Genomic DNA, 25,705 nt, shown 5'->3' with positions numbered 1-25,705 from the left:
GCCCCCTGGGGCCGTTACCTCCGGCCTGGCCGCGGCGGGCGGCAGCCGGCGGCCCATCTCCGCCTCCCGCCGGCCCCCCTCTTCGCCGGGGCGGGTCCCCGGGGTCGGGCCGGCTTCGTCTGCGAGGGGCTCCCGCCGCCGCCCTGCCCAGCGGCCCTCCCGCCGCCCCGCAGCGGCTGCGGGCTCGAAGCTGCCCGGTCCCGTCGGGAGACGTGTCCCGCTGCCGCACTGAAAGTAAGTTTGAAGGAAAAGCGAGCGGTACTAAAACCGCTTTTTTTTGATGTGGTGGAAGTGACCCGTGTGTGGTATCATTCAGTAGCACTTTGGCTAATTACCTCATTCACAATACACACAGTCAAGAGATGGCCTGTCAGTTGTGTGGTCTTCAGAAAGCAGGTAATTAGCTGTCAAAAAACTTAATGTTCACGTGCAATCTGCGCAAGCTGGCAATGGGGTTCTTTACTAAAGTGTATTTATTGAATAAATAGGAAAATGTACTTAATTGCTTTTCTCCCCCTCTCTTCTTATAGGCTGTAACTCTTGCAAGACTTGTGACGTGAAGTAGAACGAGCACCGTTTTGAAGAGCTTCGTCATAAAATGTGGCTGTATCTCTGAACGCTGGCGGATTTGCTGGAGACTCTTCCCAAAGTCTGCTGAAATCAGAACCCGTAAACTTTCCAAAAGCTTCATAATGGAGTTCTTCCTAGCCAAAGGAGATTATAATAGATATGTGAAAAGATCTTTACTGCTACTTTTAGTATGTGTAATAGTTTTTGTGTGCACTGATCAGGACTATTATAGTTTACTCGGAGTATCCAAAGAAGCAAGTAGTAGAGAAATACGACAAGCATTCAAAAAACTGGCATTAAAGTTGCACCCTGATAAGAATCAGGTAAGTTACATCTTTAACAGGTCAAAGTTGTTGCGTTAATGGATCTTAATTTTTAAACAAAAAGTGGTTTTAATTTATCTAAAATGTTTCTCTGTTCTTGTGAAGTAAGGTAACCATCTGATAACATGGTTCAGCTCAGATTTTCTGCAGAGAAAACTGACAAAAAGAGATAGACTGATCATACGTGGTTGTGTTGAATTTGGGCCATGTTAAATTGCTGTAGTAAAAAAAAAAAAAGAGACAAGATCAGTTCTCAATTATATTTTTGTAAATAGATGAGAACTTACATTTACCTTGTTGGTAAACCGATGAGTCTCTCTCTTTCCGTTTAGCTTAGGAGAACTTACTGTTTCCCTAACATGAAGTCTCATCTAAACAGCAAACACCACCAGCCTGTACTGAGACATCAGTCTCCAAGTATCAAACAGGACAAATCAGAAATTCTGGAACTGCCAAGGCATAACGAGGGAGGGTAATAAGGAACTGTAGACTAACTAGAGAGAAAAGACTGGGAATGGCTCAGTCTGTGCCACCATATTTTCTGAAGTACAAAGAAATAATTTTTAAATTTTAATCAGTTTTTCCTCAAGATTTCTTGAAACTATCAGAAATTCACAGGAAATATGAGGGTCTGGATCTTTATATGTTCACCTTCACCGAGTCCCCGAAGACAGCGATGTTCCATAGGAGCTCAGGGCCCACCCACGGAGTACGTACATGGAAGCCTCTGAGGCACTCATGTTTTACAATGGATTTGAACATGACAAAGCTCAAAGAGAAAGCCAAATCTCAACAAAGTTAGAAATGCCAACTTGTAACTATTAACTACAAGGTTTGATTTCCCTGTGTTGATATTTTTCAAAACAATACCACTTTGTGTCAAATTCTGTAGTTTCCAAGTATGCGAATGCTACTAAAATACTACTAAAGATTTTTCAACATCTTATTTTCAACATTAAAAATAATATATAGAATCATAGAATGGTTCAGGTTGGAAGGGACCTTAAAGATCGTCTAGTTCCAACCCCCTGCCATGGGCAGGGACACCTCCCACTAGACCAGGCTGCTCAAAGCCCCATCCAGCCGGGCCTTGAACACTTCCAGGGATGGGGCATCCACAACTTCCCTGGGCAACCTGTTCCAGTGCCTCATCACCCTGACAGTAAAGAATTTCTTCCCAATATCTAATCTAAATCTACCCTCTTTCAGTTTGAAACCATTATCCCTTGTCCTATCGTTATACTCCCTGATAAAGAGTCCCTCCCCGTCCTTCCTGTAAGCCCCCTTTAGGTACTGGAGAAAACATACAGTATAGAAGATGATGCCATTACACAGATTCCATTATGGTAATTAATTTCATGTGTATCTACGTAAATAAGTGAAGAACCTTTAAGAAAAAGTGTCTTTAGAATGAAACGTGTAAGCAGAAGTTAAAAGTTAAAAAGCGTTGGGAGAGCACCACAGATTTTGCTCACCACTGTTGTACTGCACCAGCTCAGAACCCAAACTGGGGTTTAAAATATGTCTGCAGATTTTTCACCATTCTAATTCCGAAGCTACCTAGAACCAGAATGCTTCTGAAATAACAAGGGGGCCTCTGTCTACACCATAAGATCAGAAGGGGTGATAAGTCTTCATTCTTGAGTATTTGGGTGTTTTTCTTCAATTGAAGAAAGAGAATTGAAAGAAGTGAGGTCAGTGGAGAATGTTACAGCCTCCTACTCATTCACTTGGTATTTCAGTTGGTACTTTTGTGAGGATGAAATGAGCAGGAGATGCATCTGGCTTCAGGAAAGGAAAACTTTACTGTAGTTTGTTTGGAGATCACTGTGTAATGCCTGCTTTCATCACAACTGACATCTTCAGTAGGGATATAAAAATATTTCCAAATATTATTTTCTTGGCATTGTATGTACAATATGATTTATTAATTACTTACTAATTATAGTTTTTCTTACATAGAATGATCCAAATGCACATGACAATTTTTTGAAAATAAATAGAGCCTATGAAGTACTTAAAGATGAAGATCTACGGAAGAAGTATGATAAATACGGAGAGAAAGGTCTCGAAGATCAGCAGCAAGGAGGTCGTTATGAAAGCTGGCACTTTTATCGCTATGATTTTGGTAAGTTATGATGTATGTTTGTGATTTGTTTAAAACAGTCACAAGTAAATGTAATACTTGGATCTATATCAGATCTTTTTATGCATTTCTGACATATCCTCTCCAGATTTCTGCCTGCTCTGTTACTCTTCTGTAGCGGTCATTTTCTTTCTCTTGACCCAATCTTTTATTTACCCTGTTAGTGGCTACCAAAAAAATATAATAATCTGTTTACCTAGTCTTTTGTTCCTGCTGTTTATTTTTTTCAGTATTCTTTTTAACGCTTTAATGCAGGAAGACCTTTTTTCTTTAAAGTATTCTTAAGTGGATTTTGAGAGGAGATTTTCGCGCTGTCAAGCCTATTTTATATGCAGTTATACAATTAGAGATCAGTAAAGAGGTAGTAGAAAATGAAAAAATACCAACAGAATTGTACCTAAAATGATCTTGAGACAAGTTATTTAATGTTTGTCCAGACAAATTTTAGGTAGTTGTAGGGAAAGGCTGGGATGAACTGTTCTCAGAGCTACTCTAACAGGAGTAAGCTAAAATAGGGAGCTGAGGAACACGATCTGATTGATATGAAAGAAAAAGCTGAAATGAACCTCCACCTTGGCAAAATTTTTTTCTGGTGTAGTTTGATTTATGTCCCAACCTCTTAAAAAAAAAAACCAATGTCTGTGCAAATTGAAATTGAATCAAGCAGAGGTGCAACTGTCACAGGAGAATATGGAAATTACCCTAAAACTTCTTCAAATAAACAGATTTACAAAATTGTATCTCTCTGAAGTTGCTTGATTGAGAAACAATATCATTGAATGGCTATTTACCAGTTAGTTGGAGAATATCTATATTTTTGTATTTTTATATATATATATATAAATATACATATTTTATACATATGGATGGGCGAGTGTATGTATTACATTACATGATCTATAAAACGTACTTTATCACCTGTAGAAATTAATTTAATTATTTATTTGCATTTAATCCTTGTATACCTCAGGTGAAATGCCATCTCACCATGTTAGGTACTGTAAAAGATCTGTAGCCATAGTAGCCTAATATAATGCTGTCTAATAGTATTTTTGATATCTCTGCACTGCTTTTCTTGTGTACTTGAAGCAGTAGACTGTCTTGTAGTGATGTTCTAGGTAGGACTGGATAGCTTTTTAGAAAAGCTGTCTTCCTTCCCTTTATTCTGTGCACTTTATTCCATTGTGTACACACATTCTGTTAGTGGAAAAGCTTGTGGCTGAAACACCTTCGTGATCTAAATGGTTTAGATAACCAGAGGCTGAGAAAAGGAGTGAAAGCTTCCAGATGTTACATAGAGCTCTTCCACTGAGAGCTGAAGCTTCTTGAATTTTAAGCTGACAGCTGGTTGATATTACCTCTAATACTCTTGCCATAACAGTGGTAGTTCAAGTTCTCTGCTCACTCAGTGGCTGGCCTACTAAAACACCAAAAGAACTTTTCTGTTCTAATGTAGCTTTTGTAGCATGGAGGGCATGGGAGACTATCTTTGCCAGCTTACTAGTTCAATTTAAAACGTACTGTTTTCTGTCTCGTGAATAAGACGATAGTTTGTTTCTTCATTTTAAAGATGGCAAAAATAAAAAGCAATTGTTTTTTTTAATAGGTATTTATGATGATGATCCTGAAATTATAACTTTGGATAGAGGAGAATTTGGTAAGTTTTAAATAAATAGCTATCTGTTTGACAATGTGACAACTCAAAGTAACACTTTTTACATTCTGAGCTGTATATCTATAGACTTATATTACATATCTATACAAAAAGCTGTCAGAAAATCATGTTCAGATGAGGGGGGGGAAAAAAACCAAAACAAACCGTTATCACTTCCTGGTAAATGCTAGTTAGCAAATAGATCAATATCAATAAACGGTTTAGATTAAGTTTGAAAGATATTTTGTGATATCTGTAAGAATAAATTAATTGAATTACAATTTTGTTTCTTCTAGTTTATCCTTACTTGGTTTTTTTGCTGTCTTGTCTAAAAATGCACTTGATAGAAACATGCTTTCAGTGAGGACGTCATCCAGGGTTTTTTTTCCACTTTAAAAATTATAGCTAAGATACTAGAGAGAAAATTCTGTAGATTTTGTGTGATTTTTCATCTGCATTTCAAGTACAGTTTCCTTTGTACAGGCTGGATATATATGCTGAACCAGTTTTGTAAACTGTTCTAATAGCAGAACCTCATGATCTCTCCATGAGAACCTGGTCTTGCTTTGGTTAATTGATTTGCAGAATCTACACATTCCTTAGTTGGCTTGTTGTAAGGATATTTCCATATAGGCAAATATAATCTAGAAAATTCACTATAAAAATTATGTCAAAAAATGAGGAGACTGAAAGCCACGAAATTCAAGCTGATAACCTCTGTGTGTATATATTTTGTTACTGTTCTTTTGTAAGCAATTATGTTTCCCTTGACTTTTCTAGTAATTACAGTAACTTGCAATTTTAAATTGCATTTTCACCTATGTCATGGTTCAACCCTAGGTGGCAGCTAGGACTCTGCAGCTGCTCACACAGTTCTCCCTCTTACCCCACAGGGGCAGGGAGAAGATGGAGAAAAGGAGGGGAAAGGGAAAGGGAAAGGAAAAAACCTCATGGGTTGACATAAAGACAGTTTAATAGAAACAATAACAGAAAAGGAAAATAACAATAATAATCATGACACAAGTTACTCTCACTGCCTGGTAAATTGGCACCGTCCTGAGCGGTGATCATGGATTCCCCTCCCCTGGCCAACCCCCATTTATATATTGAGCATGACATCTGTGGTATGGAATATTTCATTGGCCATTCCGTTGTTCTGTCTGTGCTCCTTCTCAGCTTCTATGGGAAGCTGAAAAGAGTCCTTGAACAGCATAAACATCGCTTAGCAACAATGAAGACAATACGCATTATTGACATTCCTTTCACAGCAATTACTAAGAAGTAAAACTAACTCTGTCCCAGCTGAAACCAGGATAACCTATTAGACAGGGATTCTACATAAGAAGATTGTCTGGTGGAACCCAGAAAATACATGAAGTAATATGAGGAAATGGAAAGTTCTAGTGGGCAAAATTCTTCTAGGACTCATATTTTGTTTTTAGGGTAACCAGACTTACACTATCACACATTTCAGCTAGGTAATCTGTAGAGAGTAAATTTTTTCTTAATAGAACAGATGTTGAAAGTCCAGGATGCTGATATCCTGTGAAATACAATTTTTGTGCACTTGTCTACAACAGCGAGTATGCACGAGTGAGGTGCGATCTTTATCCCATCTGAGTTACTGTTACTAACTGTGTCTGACATATAAATACTTAATTCAGTTCTTGAGGAAAACAATATAGTAAAAATGTACATTCTAGATATAACTACATTGTAGATGTGCATTACTTACTTAAGTTTTCTTCTTTCCACCTAGATGCTGCTGTTAACTCAGGAGAACTGTGGTTTGTGAATTTTTATTCTCCTCGATGCTCCCACTGCCATGAGTTAGCACCTACGGTATGTATAACAAGCAAATTAACTCTGAAAAGTCATTGTTTTTAATAGCATAAAACTTAATGAAGTGGATTTTTACACTGAAGCTGAAACCAAAGGCAATTCAAGATGCCAGGAATAAAATGTGCTGATTTTTCACTATATCTTCAGAGGAAAATACCCTTTTTTTTCCTCTTTTTTTCTATAGTGGAGGGAGTTTGCAAAGGAGATGGATGGAGTAATACGCATTGGAGCTGTCAACTGTGGAGACAATAGAATGCTTTGTCGAATTAAAGGGATTAACAGTTATCCAAGTCTGTATGTTTTCAAAACTGGAATGGTGAGTGATAAAAATTCAAGTATTTTTAGAAAGACTGAAATGTGGAAGAGTATTACTTTAATACTTGTTCAATCATAGATCTTTATATCAAGATCTCCCGTTTAATATATTACTTGCTTTTAATAAATTGCTTTTCCTCTTTCTTCACCTTGGTTAAATTAATTTAGAAAGTTAACTTCAAAAATAGGTGTCTGGTTATACAGTGCTTTTTTTGAATCATTTTACTGTGCAACGTATCACTTCTGATTCGGTATGATACTGTCAGCAGTGGTGCCCTAGCAAAGCAATAAGTCTACTTGAACAGTTTCTCTTACAGTATTGTAACAGACTTTTCAAATACAAAGAATAGTCTGTTGTTTTGAGTCTATAAAGAATATGATCGTGTACCTAAAGAAAGTGGAAATTCCTTGCACAAGATCTCCTTCATGCTAGCTGCATTACGTACATCCCACTGTATAGCTGCTTGTTAAGTCATGGTGCCAAGGGTGGCATACAAATTGCACTTGAATAGTTGGGTACATCTTGACGATGATAAGATTTGAGAGGTTGAATGCAGAGATTGTGCATACACTAAATGGACTGATGCAAGCAATTTTTATTTCAATAGAAATATAATCATTGGGAGTTGGTGTTTCTGAAACTCAATTATCCTTATGTTGCTGGACTTGGAAAGAAAACATATTACAAAATCTAAGTTCTAAACTTTCCAATATGGGAAGGAGAGAACAGTTAGTGTTAAGTTTTGGGGGTGGGGGGAAGGAGCAGTCCTGCAGGTGCATAAGCACGGTTATAAAAAAACAGTAGGTACTGGGGTGGTTGTCCCTCTTTTTTTTTAACTTTTTAAATGTTATTCTCTGTCTTTTATAGCAACCAGTGAAATATTTTGGAGACAGATCCAAAGAGAGCTTAAAGAACTTTGCCATGCAATATGTTACAAGCACAGTCACTGAGTTATGGGCAGGTAATGTTCACATATTTTGGTTGGAGTATTGTTCTTGAAATTGCTTTTACAATATAACACATGGCAGAAACTATGTGTGCAACTGAATCCGTCACCTTTTGCCAAGTGTTACTTTTGTGATTAAAAATAGTTTTTGTAATTTGCTAACGTAAATATAGAACCCTCTTGTCTCATAGTCACTTTTAACTAGTCACGAACTGATGCAAATTGTTTCACTCTTAGGAAATTTTGTTAATGCCATTGAAACTTCATTTGCGTCTGGCATTGGTTGGCTGATCACCTTCTGTGCTGAACGTGGGGGTAGGTGTATTAAATACTTTTCAAATAAGGCAAACAGAAAAAGCACCTTTTGCCGATAGTGGCATAATCCCTTTTGCTTCTAATACAAAGTTGTACAACATCTTAGATGATCACAGTATTTGGATTGTGGGTCATTTAAGCTCCATTTTAGAGGCAGCTTGACAAAAAGGACATTAATAGAAACATTATGCTATTGTGCTTCTGTAATGTCACGTGGGTCGTTACAGCAGCACCCAAGTGTAACCCCTCAGGAAGGGAACTGGCAGAAAAGGCCTCTGACTGCAGTTTCCAGCTCAAGCGCAAACGACAGATACTGCACAGGTGTGTGCTGGCTTGTCATGGTGCTCAGTAGAAGAAAGGATGTATCTCCCCATTAAACCACCAATACTCAAAAATTAGCCGAATATTTTCTCTTAAGTTAGGTTTGGACATAGTAAGTGGGTCTTACGGCTGATGTCATGCCAGAGTTTAGATTTGCATTATTTTTTTGTAGCTGTTTGTCACTGACTTTCTTGTGACCAGTATTGGATACGGTATATGAGAAAGTTGCTTTGGTTAGCTGGTAGAGCTAAGTAAATGCACTGCACCTTTGACAAATAAAGATTTCTCGGTCTTATGAAGAGACCTTTGCTCTGTGAACCAAATAACTGGAGGTGCAGTCTTGGATTTACTTTTGTAAATAGCTTGATTTCAAGTTGTAGTCCTTTTGTTATTAAGTTTTCAACTTTTGTCCAATTAAAGTGAGGCTGATGCATCTTCTTATTTCAGAAAAAAAATCTGCATCAGAAGGTAAATATTCAAAGTCTGGATAGGTAATTAGAGCATACGATGTATTTATTATAGTGAGTTATTATTTGAATCACAGAAAATCTATATTTCCATTGAAATCTCATTCCAAGACAGTATGTAGATACTTCTTGGGTTGGGTTTTGGGGTTTGTTTGTGGTTTTTTGGGGTTTTTTTGAAACATTGGTTAAGAAGAAATTCTAAAGGTCAGTGTTAGTATAGCAAATAAAATATTAAAACTTTTAAAATGAGGATTCTGTGTTGATGAAGCAAGAGAATGTTATTCATGTTATTTTGAACTTGGTGTGGACAACCATCATGTGCTGATTACTAGATGTTACAGCTTCAAGTCACTGAAATACCAGACAAATAGCCAGGAAGCATGCCTTTTGAAATGGTTACATTTGTAGGGAGGAAAGGGGTCGTTCTAAACAAAGAGTAGGTTTAGTGCATTAATAATTTGAAGTTTTATGTTTGTAAATAAATCATTTTTATTTTGCAGATTGCTTGAGTTACCAAACACGCCTTAAGCTAGCTGGCATGTTGGTAAGCAGCATTTCACTTTGAAGGCATTACCTGTTACAGTTAAAACAAAATAACAGAAATGAAAATGTGAAGTTGTAGCCAAAGCTCTGACTGAGTTTACAGTAACCAAGATTTTGCCCATTAACTTTCAAATGAGTGAAATATTTTTGACTTAGTAGCTATTGGAATAACATTAATTTTTTAAAGAATTTTATAAAATATGAATTAATGTTAACTAATGAATTACATTGTGGTCTCCTTCCATTTTCTAAATGTTGTATATAATTGCTTGTGTTGGGATTTTCAAAAGCACTTCTGAACCTGAGATTAAAAAATACTCTTTTTTTTTTTGTGTGTGTGTGTTTGTTGTTTTGTGGTTGTTTGTTTTTTATTACAGGAAGGTCTTGTTAATGTAGGCTGGATGGACTGTGGCACCCAGGGTGAGCTTTGTGATAATTTAGATATCTCATCTAGCACTACAGCATACTTTCCACCTGGAGCCACCATAAATAACAAAGAGAAAGGAGGTGTTTTGGTACGAGTTGTTTCTCAACCGTTCTGTATTTAGATAAAATAAGGTGCTGACAGTGACAAAGGAATGTATAAATAATTTCCAGATTGGTTATATACAACTGAAAACACGCTTTTTTGCCTTTTTTTTTTTTTTCCCCAAGCTTGTATGCCCTGGTATGAGTTTTTATCCCTCCCGGCAGCTAAGGCAGTGGTCCCTGGAAGCGGTCCTCAGTGTTGTGGGAGAGTGAACAGGAGCAGGCTGCAGTAGCAGCACCTGGAGCTCTGCCCAGCCACCTCCTCAGGAGCCTCCCTCAGCCACTGTGGGAATCCGGGGGTGGGATGTGCACTCTCACCGGCCCAAGAGCTGGTTCTGAAGCTGCTACCCAGCTGTCCTGGGCAAGCTTGGGAGATTTGCCACATGCCCCCAGTTTTTATTCCACAAGGAACATGCCCCACATATCACAAGTTTAGGAAATGCTGCTCTGAACAGAGTACCTGCCTACTTTCAATCTTGTAACTTATCAGCTCTGAGTTACAGATTCATATTACTTCCTAAATTTAAAAAATTACTAAAACTTAAGTATCTGTATTGTGCAATTAAGGAAGGCTGTAAAAGTTGATTGGAAATATTGTAAACTTGATTAGAAAATTTGGTTTGAAATTTGAATTTGAGACAAAATACAATATATTGAGTTTAATATTGTGGGAAAACAAGCTAAAAAGCAGTATTCTTAGAGTGGTATTTGTGAAACTATATGTATGAAAAAGAAGTTGATCAAATAACATACTATTAACTGTACTCTTCAGTTGATGGAAAGGAACAAATCGGAATAATTTTCCTGACACTGAGTAGTAATCATCAACAATCAGGTTGATGTTTGTAATGCCTTATAATAAACGTAGTTAACTTTCCTTCCTAGTTTCTTAACTCCTTGGATGCCAGAGAAATATATCAGGAAGTAATGCAGCATCTGCCAGACTTTGAAATAGTCTCTGCAGCATCATTAGAGGTAATTTTTAAAAAATATGTTAATATTCCTTTCAATAATGTATTTCTATAGTTTTTATCATTACTTTTCATATTTTTCAAATCCTGTTGATACAACAGCCTAGTATTTATTTAACTCAAAATGCCTTTTTTTTAAAAAAAAAAAGAAGCCAAAATTATTTAACATTGTTTGTCTACATTTACTTTTGCTGTTTAGCAAAACATGCTGAGCATGTATTTAATAGGAAAAGAGAAAAACACAGAAATTGCCATTGCAACTCACTCTGCAACTGTGATTTTCTAGTTATTTTTTAAATCAACTACATTTTAGAGACTTCTATTTTAAATTTGTCAGTGGTGTAAGAAAGAAAACAAGACTTCTTAATCCATGATAAGTTATGTAGGAACTGAAATTAGAAATCATAAAAGTTTCTCATGTCTTGGAGAAAAAAAAAAGGAAACCTTTTTTCACACTTGTAGCAGCACTTAGCAGTTTGATCTGCAATAGGAAACACATGGAAACAAAAGTATAGAGGTTAGCATGTAGCCAGCTTGTTTCAGGGGTTTTTTTCTCTCTTCTGGTTATGCAGAAAAATGAAGTTTACTAGAAGGACTACATGAAAGGATTTGTTGAGTGGAGGAGGTCACTCAGAGATCAGATGAATAATTGGGCATTTGCATTTACAAAAGATAAAATGAATTTTTAAGTTGGGAATAATATATTTTTTTCCTCTGTTTATGTTGTGGTTTGTTGGTTTTTTTTCCCTTTGTTTAAAGGACCGTCTGGCTCATCACCGATGGCTGCTTTTCTTCCAGTTTGGGGAGAGCGATAAATCAAATGTACAGGAATTTAAGAAACTTAAATTTTTACTTAAGGATGAACATATTCAGGTAAGACTGCTCACTCATCTAGTGTTAAATACCATTTACATTCAGAGAACAAGTCAGGATGTTTTTCATCATTATTAGTTGTTACTAGTACCTGCTACCTGGTACTGAAAGAGATACACTATCAGATGTTAGTTCTGTAGTAAAGCTTTTAATTCAAAGCAAGCAATGAAGTTTCTCATCTGGTTTGAGTGGTTTAAAAGTAGTTAGGAAAGATTGTCTTTTAAATCTTCTCTCTCGTGGGAAATGTCGCTGCAGATCCCGTTCAGTTAACAATTAAAAGTTAACACTTCCACATCAAATTGATGTATGTGAAACTGTATTTTAATTACTCGGAAAACCCTATAATTATCTTGAAATTTTTCTTAATAAAAGGAAACTAAATTTGAACTTTGTACTAAAGACATAGGGATCGTGTTATTCTATAAGGTATGTATTTTAAAAAAAAATTGTTGCATCGACTAGAAGAACTTCAATGTCACGTTTATTTTAGGTGTCTTTTTGCTTCCTTGCCATTTTGTTTGGGGGGAGGGGGGAGGCAGAAAAAGAGGATTCTTTAAGACTTTATTCCCTGTTTCGGTCTTTAAATTAAAAATTAGCAAACAACCTAATATATCTGTTCTAGTAGTTTTCCTTGAACACCATAGTTACAAGACTGTCTTAAGACCTCTGTTGTTTTTAAAAGGCTACTTCTTTTCTATATTTTATCCTTTTTTTAATGAATCTATCCTAACTCTTAACTGCCTTTCAAAATATGTTAACATATATACATTAGGATGGCTTAATTAAAATGGCACTGTCTGTTAAATAGGTTGGCAAGTTTGACTGTCTTTCCTCACCAACGATCTGCAACAAACTGTATGTCTATCAGCCTTGTTTAGCAGTCTTCAAAGGAAAGGGCACTGGAGATTATGAAATTCATCACGGTAAGGGAAACTCTGGCAAGTTTAAATCATTACATAATCACTTTGAGAGGACACTATCTTTGGCAAACTGCATTTGTTTTCCCAAAAGAAGAGTTTTGTAATTTTAGTACTGTTTTTTTTTTTTTCTCTGACCTTACAGTAGCCTTGCACAATCTTATTTCCTTTGTTTTTTCCTTTTTTTCATGGGTAAGCAGTCATCAGATGTCAAGAGATGTATTTTGTTTTTACTGTTCTGTCTATGTCAATGTCATTTACATAATTACATACAAATTAAACCTCTGAAGCTGATCAGGACTGCTTCTCCTTTGGGTAGGATAACCGAAGAATGCTGTAAGGCACACCCTTCATAGAGGCTTAACGTCCTAGTTATTACAGTGCTGCCAACTTGAGAAACTTAGATTTGATTTCATGTGTCACTGCACTAAAATTAATCCCATGTTCTCTTGACATCTATTCAAGAAAATCTATATTGAGACTTTTACCACTTACTTTCATTTCCAAAGTAGCAGTTTCCTTACAGGAAAGGTTGGAACTATGTTACTGTGTACCACTGAAAGGCTTCAAAAACGCTGAAGAATGGAGCCTGAAGCAGAACTGTAGCTTGTGGCAATAGGTGTAGCTTTATCCAGAATGCGGCACAAGACAATTATGCAGGATGAGGTTCTCATTTTTGAGCCTCTGAAGTATTAGAAACAGCTTGCTAGAATTCATTCAGAACCTCAGTACTGTAATAAAGAAGAAAGGAGAAAAGTTTTTCACCGCTTACAAAACATTAGTCGTATCTAAGGGGGAAAAGCCTCTAAAATTTCCACTCCTGCAGAGAAGCCAAGAAAGGGTCGTATACGTAGAGCGTTCTTAGATCTTTTTATAATGGCATAGATTACAAATAGTGTGAGAGAAATACATTGGGCTGTAGTACATACATTCTTTTCTGAATGGTTTGGTTTACTATTTACAAAATAGATGGCATCTAGAATGTTTGCCAATAGTCATCTCACTCTATTATTTATAACAATACAATACTTCAAAGAATCAGGGGGTTTTATATGCTATGTTGGAGGGCTTCAACAGTTTAAAATCTAAGAACAGTAATAAATCTTAAGTTATTGTGCAGTGACTTCAGATTTAATTACCCTGGAGTTCTTATTCTCAGTTCATTTCAGGACAAAACTCTCGTTTCTGCTAACAAATATGTACATGAAGGGTATGAAGAGAACTTCAGTTACACCTAAAAAGCTGTGATTTATCAATGTCATTTATTTTGCTTGAAGTCTTTACTGTGTCAATACCATTGCCAAGGCAAGTGTATCTAGAATAGTAATTTTTTAATTCCAACAAACACTACTAAGATGGTAAAACAGCCAGTAGTCCTGTCACCAAAAAAAAAATAAATAATTCATTTGGCTAATATCCAGTAAATATCCAGTTTAATATTTAGCCAAATATCAACTATCACCTAGAGTATGTCTTACCTATGTAGGTTTGGACAGTTCAACATTATCTTTCTGAGAAAAAGCGAGACGGTACCAGTTCAATTTATTTAAGCAGGCTGTGTTTAAAGATCAGTCAAGGGAACAGAAGGACTCCTGTTGCTGTCACTGAGTTTTTTAATGAGATCTCTCATAGGGAAAAATAAAGTTTCCTTTCTACATCGTTCTTTGAAGGAAAGAAGATCTTATATGACGTTGTTGCATTTGCCAAAGAAAGCGTCAACTCTCATGTTATCACACTGGGACCTCAGAATTTTCCTGACAAAGAAAAGGAACCATGGCTTGTGGATTTCTTTGCACCGGTAAATATTTAATATCTGTATTTCCCTTCTGCTAAAATCTGTTATGTAATTATATAACGAAATACCAGCAGTATCTTGAAAGTGTCCTTCAGCATCACGAGATGGTATTGTAATTTCCCATTCCTTGGCAGCGCTAGTTCCTAGACTGCGTGGGTTTTGTGTTTAGTGGAGTCTGTTGTCAAAGCAGCATATTATTCATCTCAAACAGTTTACGCTCTTCTGAGAGCCAACTGTGGGGAAAGCAATTGCGCTTATTTGCGTCTTGTTTTCTAGTGGTGTCCTCCTTGTCGAGCTTTGTTACCAGAGCTGAGAAAAGCATCAAAACATCTTTATGGTCAGCTGAAATTTGGAACGCTAGACTGTACTGTCCATGAAGGGCTTTGCAACACGGTAAGCTGCAGAAACTAAAAAAAAAAAAAAAAACAAAACCAAAAACCTCCAAAAGACTTTCAAAGAATATTGTTTTCTTCTAGCTGGGGGTAGGGGGATTGGGGCAGACAATATTACTTTCTTAAATGGTAGTAAACCAAACGGGACGTTTGTATCGTAATTTTTTTCGAAGGAGCAAACTATGTGATCGCTACAGATAATATACTAATGCTACTAATGCAAAATACAGGTCACATTTTGCTCTGATTTCATAGTGTTATTGGAAGACTCTGAAGTGTCAGAATTCAATAATTCCTGGATTTTTTTAAGAGGAAAAAAAAGAATTAAAGCAGACTCGGAAAGTTTTTTCTAGTGAGTATATAAATACATACATGCATTCTTTTTGCTCTTTACATGAGAGGATAAGAAACAGTAAACATTTTAAAATACAAGTTTTATATTGATATAACGCTTTTTGAAGACGCCTGCAAAACCACTTCTAATTCAGTTCACCCTGACTGACTTGTTTTTTTGTTTCGTAGCACTTAAGTGCAGGATCAATTTCAAAGTAAAAGAAAGTTTATTACTTATGAGTTTACGTTTACTTAAAGATATTGCAAGGGAATGAAAAATATTTTTTTATTTTATTTTTTTAAATCTTCCTTAATTTTCCATGTTTAAATTTGCTTAACTTCTGCTTCAATAAATCTATCATGGTAGAAATTATTGACATTACTTTTCCCGAATTCCAGAAAATAGTACATTTTGACAGCTTTCCTGCAGCTGCACATTTTATTGTTCACAAGAGCTTTTTATGTTAGAATGTTTGTATTATCTTTAACATGTGAGTGTCTTAAAACACATGAAAAATGAGGAGAGAAAAACCCCAAGCTTTCTAAAGTTTTATTTAGATGTGTTTATACACTGAAGAATTCAAATCATGGAAGCATCTGTGTTCAATATTGAACAATACCGCTACTGATACAGTACAAGTGTTTTCACCTGAAGACTGGAAATAGCTTTAAAGTTAAGGCTTAGAAGGCCCGTGGATTAATTCCTGCATTTGTGGAGCATGGCGAAAGAACTCCTGGCTGCTTTTTAAATTCAGAACAAACTATGCCATCTCTGAATACAGCTGGCATCCTTTCTGTACTGATTTGTAATGGTTTCCAGCTCCCACCTGCGTGTACGTCTGAGCAGTTGCACTGTACAAACCGGATAGGTAGCAGGGCTGAGCCACCAATGCTCACGGCAGTTAAAGGAAGGTACAAGAAACCTAGTAATTCCTTGCCATTTCTTATTGTCTGTTTTGTTAGCATAACATTCGAGCTTATCCAACGACAGTTGTGTTCAACCAGTCTGATGTTCACGAATATGAAGGACATCACTCTGCTGAGCAGATCTTGGAGTTTATAGAGGTATGTAAATTATAATCCTTGTTGCAGTCGTGCTCTGTACACAGCTCACCCACAAACATGTTCTTTAGTTGGAAAAGTCTAATATTTTAATTATTTTTTTTTTTTAATTAATTAGACTAGTAAGATAAAGAGCGCAAAAACTTCGGGCAAGTAAAGTGATGCAGCAGCTGTCAGTCAGGGACTTGACGCCTAATGGATTAATTTCCCTACTCTGTCACGTAATTTCTTTGAGGTCATGAACAAATAACTTAAGATCCCTCCCAATCTGAAAAGTGATAGTAAGGATTTCTATCTCATAGAGAGGATAAAGGAATTAAAAGTTTGAAGTGCTGTAATAAGGCAAAAATGCCTTATATACACACCTTGACATAGGAGGAGGTTCATGTTTTTGTCAGCTTGCTGCCCTCCATGCTTTTCAGCCATTTCTAGAACTTCCTTAACTCACAGAACTGCAAATCATGTAACAACGTTAATCATCATTGGTACTTATCATTGTTGCTGCCAGAATTCTGGCATCCATCTTTCCTCCGGCATTCAGGTTCTCTCCCTGCTAGATGCGCAGGCTGTTTTCCACTCTTTGAAGAAGCTTTCTCCAGGCAGCCCAGAAAAAGCAGGTTTAAGAGCACACATGCAGGAACAGGTGGAGATCAGTCTTTTGCAGTTGATACTCAGAGGCCCCTAGTGCACCATATGTATTCTTCTGCGTCCCAGCCTAAATAGCGTTGCTGAGTCTCATAATGCCTGGTCTTGCCAGGTAAGCTGGATTTTTTGCCTTTTGCTTCCCTTTATGGAGAGGAGATAGAAAACCTCCCTTTGCATCCTGGCTCTTCTCAGCAAATCAGGCATATGATTGTTAGGTTGAAGGGATGACTTCTGATGCTTCCATGCCTTTCGGTGGTGTGAAGTCTTCCCTACCACAGCAGCAAGCAAACTGCACTCAAAGAGGGGCATTCTCAGACTTTGGTACAGTCTGTTCATATGTGGTGGTGCTAGATAAGGGATACCTGATTGTTGCAGAGTATATATCTATAAACTGTCTTTACTTTAGGATCTTAGGAATCCATCGGTGGTTTCCCTAACACCGGAGACATTTGTTGAATTAGTTCAGAGAAGAAAACGAGAGGAAATCTGGATGGTTGACTTCTATGCTCCGTGGTGTGGACCTTGTCAGGCTTTAATGCCAGAATGGAAAAAAATGGCCAGGGTAAATGACATTCAAATGTTTTTTTCTGCTTTTGTGTCCCGTTCTGTGGAATTATTCAGATGGTACAACTGCTGTCATAAAGATCTGTCAGCTGAGAAAGTCTAGTGATTAATATTGTGGGCTAAACAGGGAATTCCTACCTGACAGTTTTATATTGTTTCAAATACAAAGTTTTTCTTTGGGGTTGTTTTGTTTTGTTTTGTTTTGTTTTAAAAAGGTTGATTACATGGATACTGTAATCCAGTTTTTCCTGTTGATACATGTGTTTTCCAACTTTAGAGTAACTAACTTTCCTTGATGCTTAGTGTTTTATATAGACAACAGCTCTGCATTTGTTTAAAACAAAGTATGAAAAAGATTTATCCATAAATTAGATAAGAATTGGTTGAAATAATTTGCCACTTTGTTTTCAGTATTCTTTATGATCACTAGTCATCTTAAAGATAGCACTTAGAACTCGGAGAAAATCTGACTTGACGTTAAGATTAAAGGAGTTCAATCTTACCCATTTTAATTACTTCCTATATTAGGAATATATTTTTTTTCTGACATCTTTTCTTCACTGAAAGTAAATAAATGTTAAATACCATCCACTTCAAAGCTGATTGTCAGCTGAATTACATGTATTTCAATATGGAATTGTTGGGATTGGGGACGATATTTTTGTTTTGCAAGGTCATTACAGTGTTTCCTCACTTGCAAAGGTAATATTACTTTGCTGACAACCATCTGGGTTTTCCTGGACGAGTTTCCAGGAATTTGAACTAGAAATCTGGGGGGGGAGAATAGGGCTTTAGAAACATGTCTGTGACTTTCAGACATTTAGAACTCACCTAGGCTAGGAGTTCTAGCCAGGATTCTGTATTCTGATCAAATGTCTGTGAAGTATTATTAGCTTTCTGGTGCACATTCAGTAATCATCAGCTTCCCTGCCCACGCCCGGTGGTTTTGGGCATTTGCAATAAATACAGTGTGTTCAAGATGCAGGCCAACTGTGCGACTGATAGCCATCCACACTGTGCCCGCATCTGTCTTAATTACTGAGCCTGTGATAGGAAACATGGTAATGTGCTAGTCCTTATACTAAATAACCACCCTGATATGTGCCTTTGAGGCAAGGGAAGTGTCTCATGAGTCACGTGCACGCAGTTTATACAAAAATATATGTGCATGATGGGAACGTACCTGGGTGGCTGGCTCCCATTAGATACCATAGAGCCATTTACAGGAAAGAAAGATTTGTGATAATCTTGGGTTTTTTCCCCAACTAAGTGATTAAGTCTTAAATTGAAGTATTGCTGAAATTGTAGTATTATTGATTAGCATATTTGATTGTAGGTTTTCTTCTTTTTTTCAGATGGTAAATGGATTAATCAGCGTAGGCAGTGTGGATTGTCAAAAATATTATTCTTTCTGTCACCAAGAAAGTGTTCGGGGATATCCTGAAATAAGACTCTTTCCTCAAAAATCAAACACAGCTCATCAATATTAGTAAGTAGTTTACTTCAGTTTGGGAAATGTTAGATGATGTGGAACAAGATGAATATACATCTTCTGTTGAAAATGTCCATCACCACTATTTTAAAACAGGCTGTTACGATATTACTGTCCTACATGTTATTGCCTTTGTTACTTCAAACTAGTGCTATTTTGTTTTGTCGTTTCACTTCAGTAATTTCAACTGAGACTGCCTCAGGAATCTTAACTTGTATTTCTTTTTCTTTATCAATTGCCAATTTTCTAACGTCAATTGCCGGTTAAAGTAGATGATTTAAATCATATAATATAAAAATACTATTAGGCCTAATTGATTGTAGCTTTATCTTTAGAGAACAGAGTGATGTAGCCATCTGATCATCCTCGCTGCCAACGGGCTGTTAGCACCATTGCAAAAATTTTCTGTCATATATCTAGCCATCCCATTCATTGTATCATTAGTGTGAGAACATTAATCATTAATAAAACAACAAAAAAAAATTCTATGGGAAGTGAAATCTGGCAAAAACCAAACAGCCTGTCCCCTCCATTTCACAGTACTGTGTGAAGATCCAGGGATTTTTAGGAAGCACATGCGTATTTAAATAGATAGATAACAGTCTGAAATAGCAGATGTGTTGCTCCATTATTTTACAAATTGGAAAGTTCTATTAAATGCTGGCAGATAATAAACGGTACGCACTACAATGAAGAGGCGTTAATAGCAAACTTCAGTAGCTTTCATCATTGGACCACTTGCTTTTATTTAGTTCTTCTAGATAAAGTTTCTCTTAAACGCACAATTATTTTTTTCTTGTTGTAAACAACTAAGTTGGTGAATATAACTGTTAAGTACCAAATTACTTATAATTACTTAATTATAAGTCAGCTATTTCCTGCAAAAATAAGGAAATTTGTCTCTTCAAATAAAGATCACCAGAAACTATCAAGTCAGATTTTGACCAGGTAACTCTATTGAAAAATACTTTGTTATAATGTTTTAGGTTAGTGGATATGAATCCTGAATTAATCTTTTCTTCTAACCCGTCACTGGAATTTCAGAACTATGCAATGCCCTGAAAGTCCAAATAATAAATCCTTGTCCAAGTAACCATTTTGTCTGTATTTCCTACTGTCAAATTGAGGGAAACTTACATAATTCATAGTTGTTTTATTGTAAGGAATGAACATCAATTAGAAAATGTATTAAGATATTTCAATTTAATTCTCACGTTTCTTAGAGCCTGCAATTTTATCTGGAGTTATTAACAGAGATCCTTCATTCAAAATAGTTCTAGCTCTCAAAGCTTACGTGCTCCAAATCAAGTTTCTTACTCTCTTGACACAGAATCCTTCTCTTCATCTTCTAGTCCTTAAATCTGTATCTTTGAATTTTATTAATGAAACTTTATTTATGCAGATTTGAAAGCAAGGTAGAAATATGTCACAAAAGATATGCATTTAAGTTCATTATTTCATCATTTCCATTCTACAGAGTATGGGTTTTTTTAAATGTAATTGAAACTGCTGTGCAACCGGATTTTTGTTTTCTTCTTCATCTTTTTATAGTAGCTACAATGGATGGCACAGGGATTCATATTCACTGAGAGGCTGGGCATTGGGGTAAGTTACTGCATTAAACTTTGTTTAGGGACAGATATGTGTATTGCTTAATTTACGATGTTAAATTTTCCACATCTTTTAACTCAAGCTTTAAAAATGTGGAGAAATAGTGTACTCCTTACTGTCCACCTATTTCCTGAAGACCATATTGTTACTGTGTCTACCACTTCTGAAAAGTTATTTTCTTATCGTACAAAGTGTAAAGTAGGGATTTTCAGACTCCTAATGTTCTCAATTTCAGAATTTTTTCTTGTGCTTAAATGGAATTTAGATATGTTTAGAGTTTTGAATGGATTATGACTGTTATTCTTCCTTTTTGCAGCTATTTACCACAAGTATCTGTAGACCTGACTCCTCAAAGTTTCACAGAAAAGGTTCTGAACGGAAAAGATCACTGGGTCATTGATTTTTATGCTCCTTGGTGTGGACCTTGCCAAAATTTTGCTCCTGAATTTGAGATCCTTGCGAGGGTAGGTTTTTAACTGTATTAGCAGATTGTTATAATGGTTACGATATAATTTATCAGCACTTTATTTCTTAGCAGTCATCTAAAAATTGCATACTTTAAACGATCCTCCTTCTCATGGAAGGTCCACACCTTTAGGTGGTCTCTTGCCCATGCACACACACACAGATCCTCTATTGAGACAAATTTCAGCTTACGATGGGGTGACCTTTGGAACTGTGATGTGCTTTGCCCTGAGTTCAAGCAGAAGTGCTCCGCTGAACACGTAGTGACTTCTGATACAAGATTAGCAGTCGGAGAAGCGAGCACGCAACTACTCTGAGATATTTAAAAGATTCGAGCAACATTTTTCATTTATTTTTTAGCTGCACTGCTGCCTTATTCAAGATATTTGCTTACAGTCATCCATGGAAACTTGAAGTTTGTTTCTAATAAACATTTCTTTTCAGACTGTTAAAGGAAAAATAAAAGCTGGAAAAGTAGACTGTCAGGCGTATGGTCAGACCTGTCAAACTGCTGATATCAGAGCCTACCCTACGGTTAAGTTTTACCCCTACCAAGGAACAAAGGTAACGTGTCTCCTTTGTGCATGCTGGTGAGTGGGTACTGTTAGATGTATTTCATTTCACGTTAAGACTTCAGAGACTATTTCTGCGACACATTGAAGTGCATTATTTAGATACTCGGGAGATACAATAATCAAATTCAGTAATATTTAAAATAGTAGGACAATGATACGTTAATAATGTCTTATTAAAAAATAATAAATTGTAAATTAATAGAGCAGTGACTAAAAGGTGGGCTTAACCAGAACCAGGGTTTAATTTTGCAGGAGTCTCATGTAACAAAGTGTTTTTCAACCTTTACCAATTCCACCACCAGCTACCAAAGCAGGTGAAATCTCTCTAAATGAAACGTGGACAACTTCATTTTGGCTAAGGAGAAATGTTCTCTCAGTGTAATCACAGCATTTCATTATAATTTCGAGTTAAATTATGTATTCTAAGATAGAAAATTGATTACAAATATTTAGTTCTGTCTCAAAACCAAACCTTACCAAACCATTTCAATTATCAATGTGACTGTTGAGATGTACATTTCCTACTAGCAGATTAGTAGTAATAAATTAAAAGATTTAAAAGTATACAGATGTTTCTAGGAAGTTGCCTTTATTCTTGTAAAACTATTAAATTTCAATAGCATTATAGTAATTGTTTTAAATACATAAATGCTGATGAGAACTATCAGAATGCATTGAATACTTAAAGTCAGTGCTTTTAACTATACTTTCCTTTTCTAACTGAATCTCTTATGGGAAGTTCTAGAAATCCTTCCTCACGCAATCCCCTCAAATTCAATGAGACTTTTCCGTGGCAAAGAGTAAAGGCTTTTCAGCTCCCAAAAGCAGTGACCCACGCTCACCGATTTCATGAATGTAGATTACGAAGTGGCAGACTTTTTAATGGCCGTCTACATTACGTAGCTGAATAAATGTGAGAAAACTACAATTACTTTAGGTTTCTTTAAGGATCAAGACAAAATGTGTGTAGTTCAACAAAATTTGTGTAGTTTTGGAAAGTAGTAGCTAAGAGTGGTTCTTACTATAAAGACAATTAGCATTGTTTAAATGGAGACAAAAATATATCTATGAATCATAAATCAGCCTACCAGAGCCATTGTCTTTGTCTCTGCATTCCTCTTGAATTTTAGCTGAAAGTAAGCAGATTTTCTGTTCAGTGTAGAGCATGGGTAATATGTTACACAATTATTTAATTTTTTTTTTTTTTCAGAAAAGCGTTCTTGGCGAATATATAGACAGCAGAGACGCAAAAGGTATTGCTGACCTTCTGAATGAAAAATTAGAAGCAATTCAAAATAAAGGAAAAAGAAAAAAATCTAGAGATAAGGTAAGTATACTTATTGTGGGGCCTTTTGCAGAAGACTTAGTATTGTAAAGAATAGCCCTTTAAAATGATTGTAGTATTTGCTCTTTGTCTGTGAGGTATTAAATGCTGTCGCTTCAAATAGTACAAGACACACTTTACTTCCAGTCTTCTTTTGGTTACTGTTATTTGTTCAGACTCAGTTCTCCAAGCCCACAGCCGTTGCAGAGAGTACTGCAGTTGCAACATCAGTTAGGGCAAGACTTAGCAGAATTTGTAGATATCCATGGGGCAGCTGCGTTCAAGATAGATGGTTGAGATGCACTCTGTCCTTAAGTGTAATCCTTTGACTGGATGTAGCAAACAGGCACCAAATTAAAGGCTGACTAGTGCAAGATTGGGATTGACATTTTAACTTAGAAAGAAGATACTAAAACACAACTGTTAGGTACCACCCCAAATTTTATTTAAGAAATGTTTGTCCAGAGAAAAAACAACATAATAATCTTGATTTTTATTTGTACTTTCAGAATAGCTTAATTGTTTATTTTCTTGTCACTAGGATGAACTCTGAGTGGTACTGGAGGTAGATATGATTCAAAATATTCTGAAGCTGTGAATATAGAAGACACCACGAGGAAAATATAAGGCTAATTACATTCAAGACAGGACAAAAGATATGAAAACTAGTTTCAGTTCACGAGCATATGTGACTGTATGAATTCTGTTCAAACTGTGGGGTTTTGGTGGAGGCATTCAGTGTTTCTGCAAACGAATTCTGCATGTCCCTCTTCTGATATACCAACTACCTTCTTGCGAACCATTGGAGTTGACAGAAATGTGGACTGTATCACTTTTGCCTACCCATTTACTAGTTCCTTATATTTTTCTGTCTCTTTTCAAACACTTTTTGAATGTGGCACTCAGCCTGTGGCTGAATATGCACTCAAACCACTCTGCAATGCAGAAACACGATGAGGGATTGTCTATTTGAAAGACAAACTGTTTCACCTGATGATTATTCTGCTTTGGGGTTGCATTATTGTCTAGTCAATTGCTAAGAAATAAAATCAAGAACAGTTAGCAGGACAGGTTTATGGAATTACATTGCTCCTGCTCTTGAGTGGACAACTATACTGTGGCACTGGTGGTGGTGCCTGGATGAACAGAACATTGTACAGCTTCTTTGGTTGTTTTGGTTTGGTTTTATTTTCTTTTTTAAATAATCCCAAAAAAAAATCAAGGACTTCAAACTCAGTGTTTCATTGACTTTCAAAATTTAAGCTATGCCATAGAAGCATCTGCTTATGTTATTAGGTCATAACTTCATTATTGTCTTTTTAAATATGAATGTATTCTGTGGACATATTTAAACTCTTTTGATATTACCACTTTTCCTTTCTCTGCGGACATGTTTTGGGGGGTTTGTTTGTTTGGTTGTTTTTTTATATAATCTTTAGGCAAGCAGGAGAGCAAGTGCCTTTTTTAATTTAATAATGAACACTGTACATTGCAATGTCTCCTCATACATCTTAACAGAATTCCCACTCTTTCGAGTAATATTTTTCATAGCTTTTCAATAGACAAGAAACGAAGACAGCAAAATGTCTGTTGCATTTAGGAGTTCAACATTGAAATGTTTTGTGTTTTCAATAAAATGCTGCTGAGAACTTGTCAGATGGACTTTTCTCCTTGCTCTCCCTGTATTTAGGTTCGGCGTGACTAGTCACTGTAGTGTGAGTATTATAAATCTGTAAATACGTTGTTATCTACAAGTAATTTATTTTATTAAGAAGGCAGCAAGAAATAAAAGGAAGAGACTCTAGTAATTTTGAGACATTCAAATGCTTTTTCCCTTATGTTCAGGGCTGCCTCTATGGCTTTGCAGTTTTGCAGTATATTGATCTGGGAAAGAAGAGAAGGTATTGCATATATTATTTAATAAAGTAGACCTTCCCACCTCCAAATCAAACTTAATCACAGTAAAAAATGAAAATTTTGGTATTTTGTGGCTTTAATACATACTCCGTTTTGGTCAGGTTTTGCACATACGTTTAACCGTAACTTCACTTCCCACCTCCTTCCTGGAGAATGAGGTCATGCTTACATACTGTAAGATCCTACTGTTAAGAATCTGATCAAACATAATTAGTCTAGGTGTTTGTACAGTTTCTTCTTTATTCCGGTTATGTACAGTTTCTCTCACTTCTGCTAACAGGAACAGAGCAATAGGACCCCCAAAAAAAGTGCTTCACAGCACTCTCCTCTGTAAGATGATGATAGTGTAAGAATTTTCTGGCTTTACTATGGCTGTACTCATACTTCAGCTTTTTGTAAAAAGTTACTTTATCACTTCCTTCCGGTTTAGTCCTTTGAAGCATATAGATAACTACTGTGAAAAGACAACACTATTATCCCCATCAACGTATCCTCTGCACTCACTGACTTTGTCCAGACTACTGGTTTTAAAACTCACTTAGGCTGTGGGGAAGAGGATTTAGTTTAAATAAAGTTCATTTTTAAGATTTAATTCTGTAGCACAATATTCTCTCTGCATCCGTTTTTTTTAAATTTCTAAGCTAGAGACCAAATGGATGTGTATGGGGTAAAAATAATCTTCAGAACAGAAAGAGAGAGCGAGCTGTACGTGATATGGTGTCCTGGTTTGAGGTCATATGGGTTTCTAAGTTTTTCCAAGTTTTCATGTTGGTTTTCTTTGCCAGCTGCCCTTTGTGA

General features: G+C 36.3%; 1 protein-coding gene across 1 annotated transcript; it reads left to right on the top strand.

Annotated features, from left to right (window-relative positions):
* The first annotated feature begins 569 nt into the window (after positions 1-569).
* DNAJC10 (DnaJ heat shock protein family (Hsp40) member C10) lies at positions 570-24,646 on the top strand. Its single transcript, XM_074594018.1, has 22 exons — positions 570-893; positions 2,856-3,021; positions 4,646-4,696; positions 6,453-6,535; positions 6,720-6,851; positions 7,719-7,812; positions 8,035-8,112; positions 9,401-9,444; positions 9,821-9,958; positions 10,857-10,946; positions 11,702-11,815; positions 12,624-12,738; positions 14,403-14,530; positions 14,804-14,920; positions 16,216-16,317; positions 17,366-17,521; positions 18,879-19,012; positions 20,567-20,620; positions 20,943-21,090; positions 21,536-21,655; positions 22,877-22,993; positions 23,532-24,646. Exons 1-22 carry the CDS (start codon positions 693-695, stop codon positions 23,541-23,543), a joined length of 2,394 nt encoding a protein of 797 aa, XP_074450119.1. The 5' UTR covers positions 570-692; the 3' UTR covers positions 23,544-24,646.
* The last annotated feature ends 1,059 nt before the right edge of the window (positions 24,647-25,705 follow it).

This window comes from Larus michahellis, chromosome 7 (assembly GCF_964199755.1).
Source record: "Larus michahellis chromosome 7, bLarMic1.1, whole genome shotgun sequence".
NCBI lineage: Eukaryota > Metazoa > Chordata > Aves > Charadriiformes > Laridae > Larus > Larus michahellis.
The sequence above is the reverse complement of the archived record's forward strand: the minus strand, read 5'-3'. Positions and strand labels throughout refer to the sequence as shown.

Bases quoted from the DNA above. Each gene is read 5' to 3' on its own strand.
- DNAJC10 (XM_074594018.1), top strand. From the start codon at position 693: ATGGAGTTCTTCCTAGCCAAAGGAGATTATAATAGATATGTGAAAAGA. The intron at 6,852-7,718 runs GTGAGTGATAAA...TGTCTTTTATAG, and splicing joins ATGTTTTCAAAACTGGAATG to CAACCAGTGAAATATTTTGG. The intron at 10,947-11,701 runs GTAATTTTTAAA...CTTTGTTTAAAG, and splicing joins TCTCTGCAGCATCATTAGAG to GACCGTCTGGCTCATCACCG.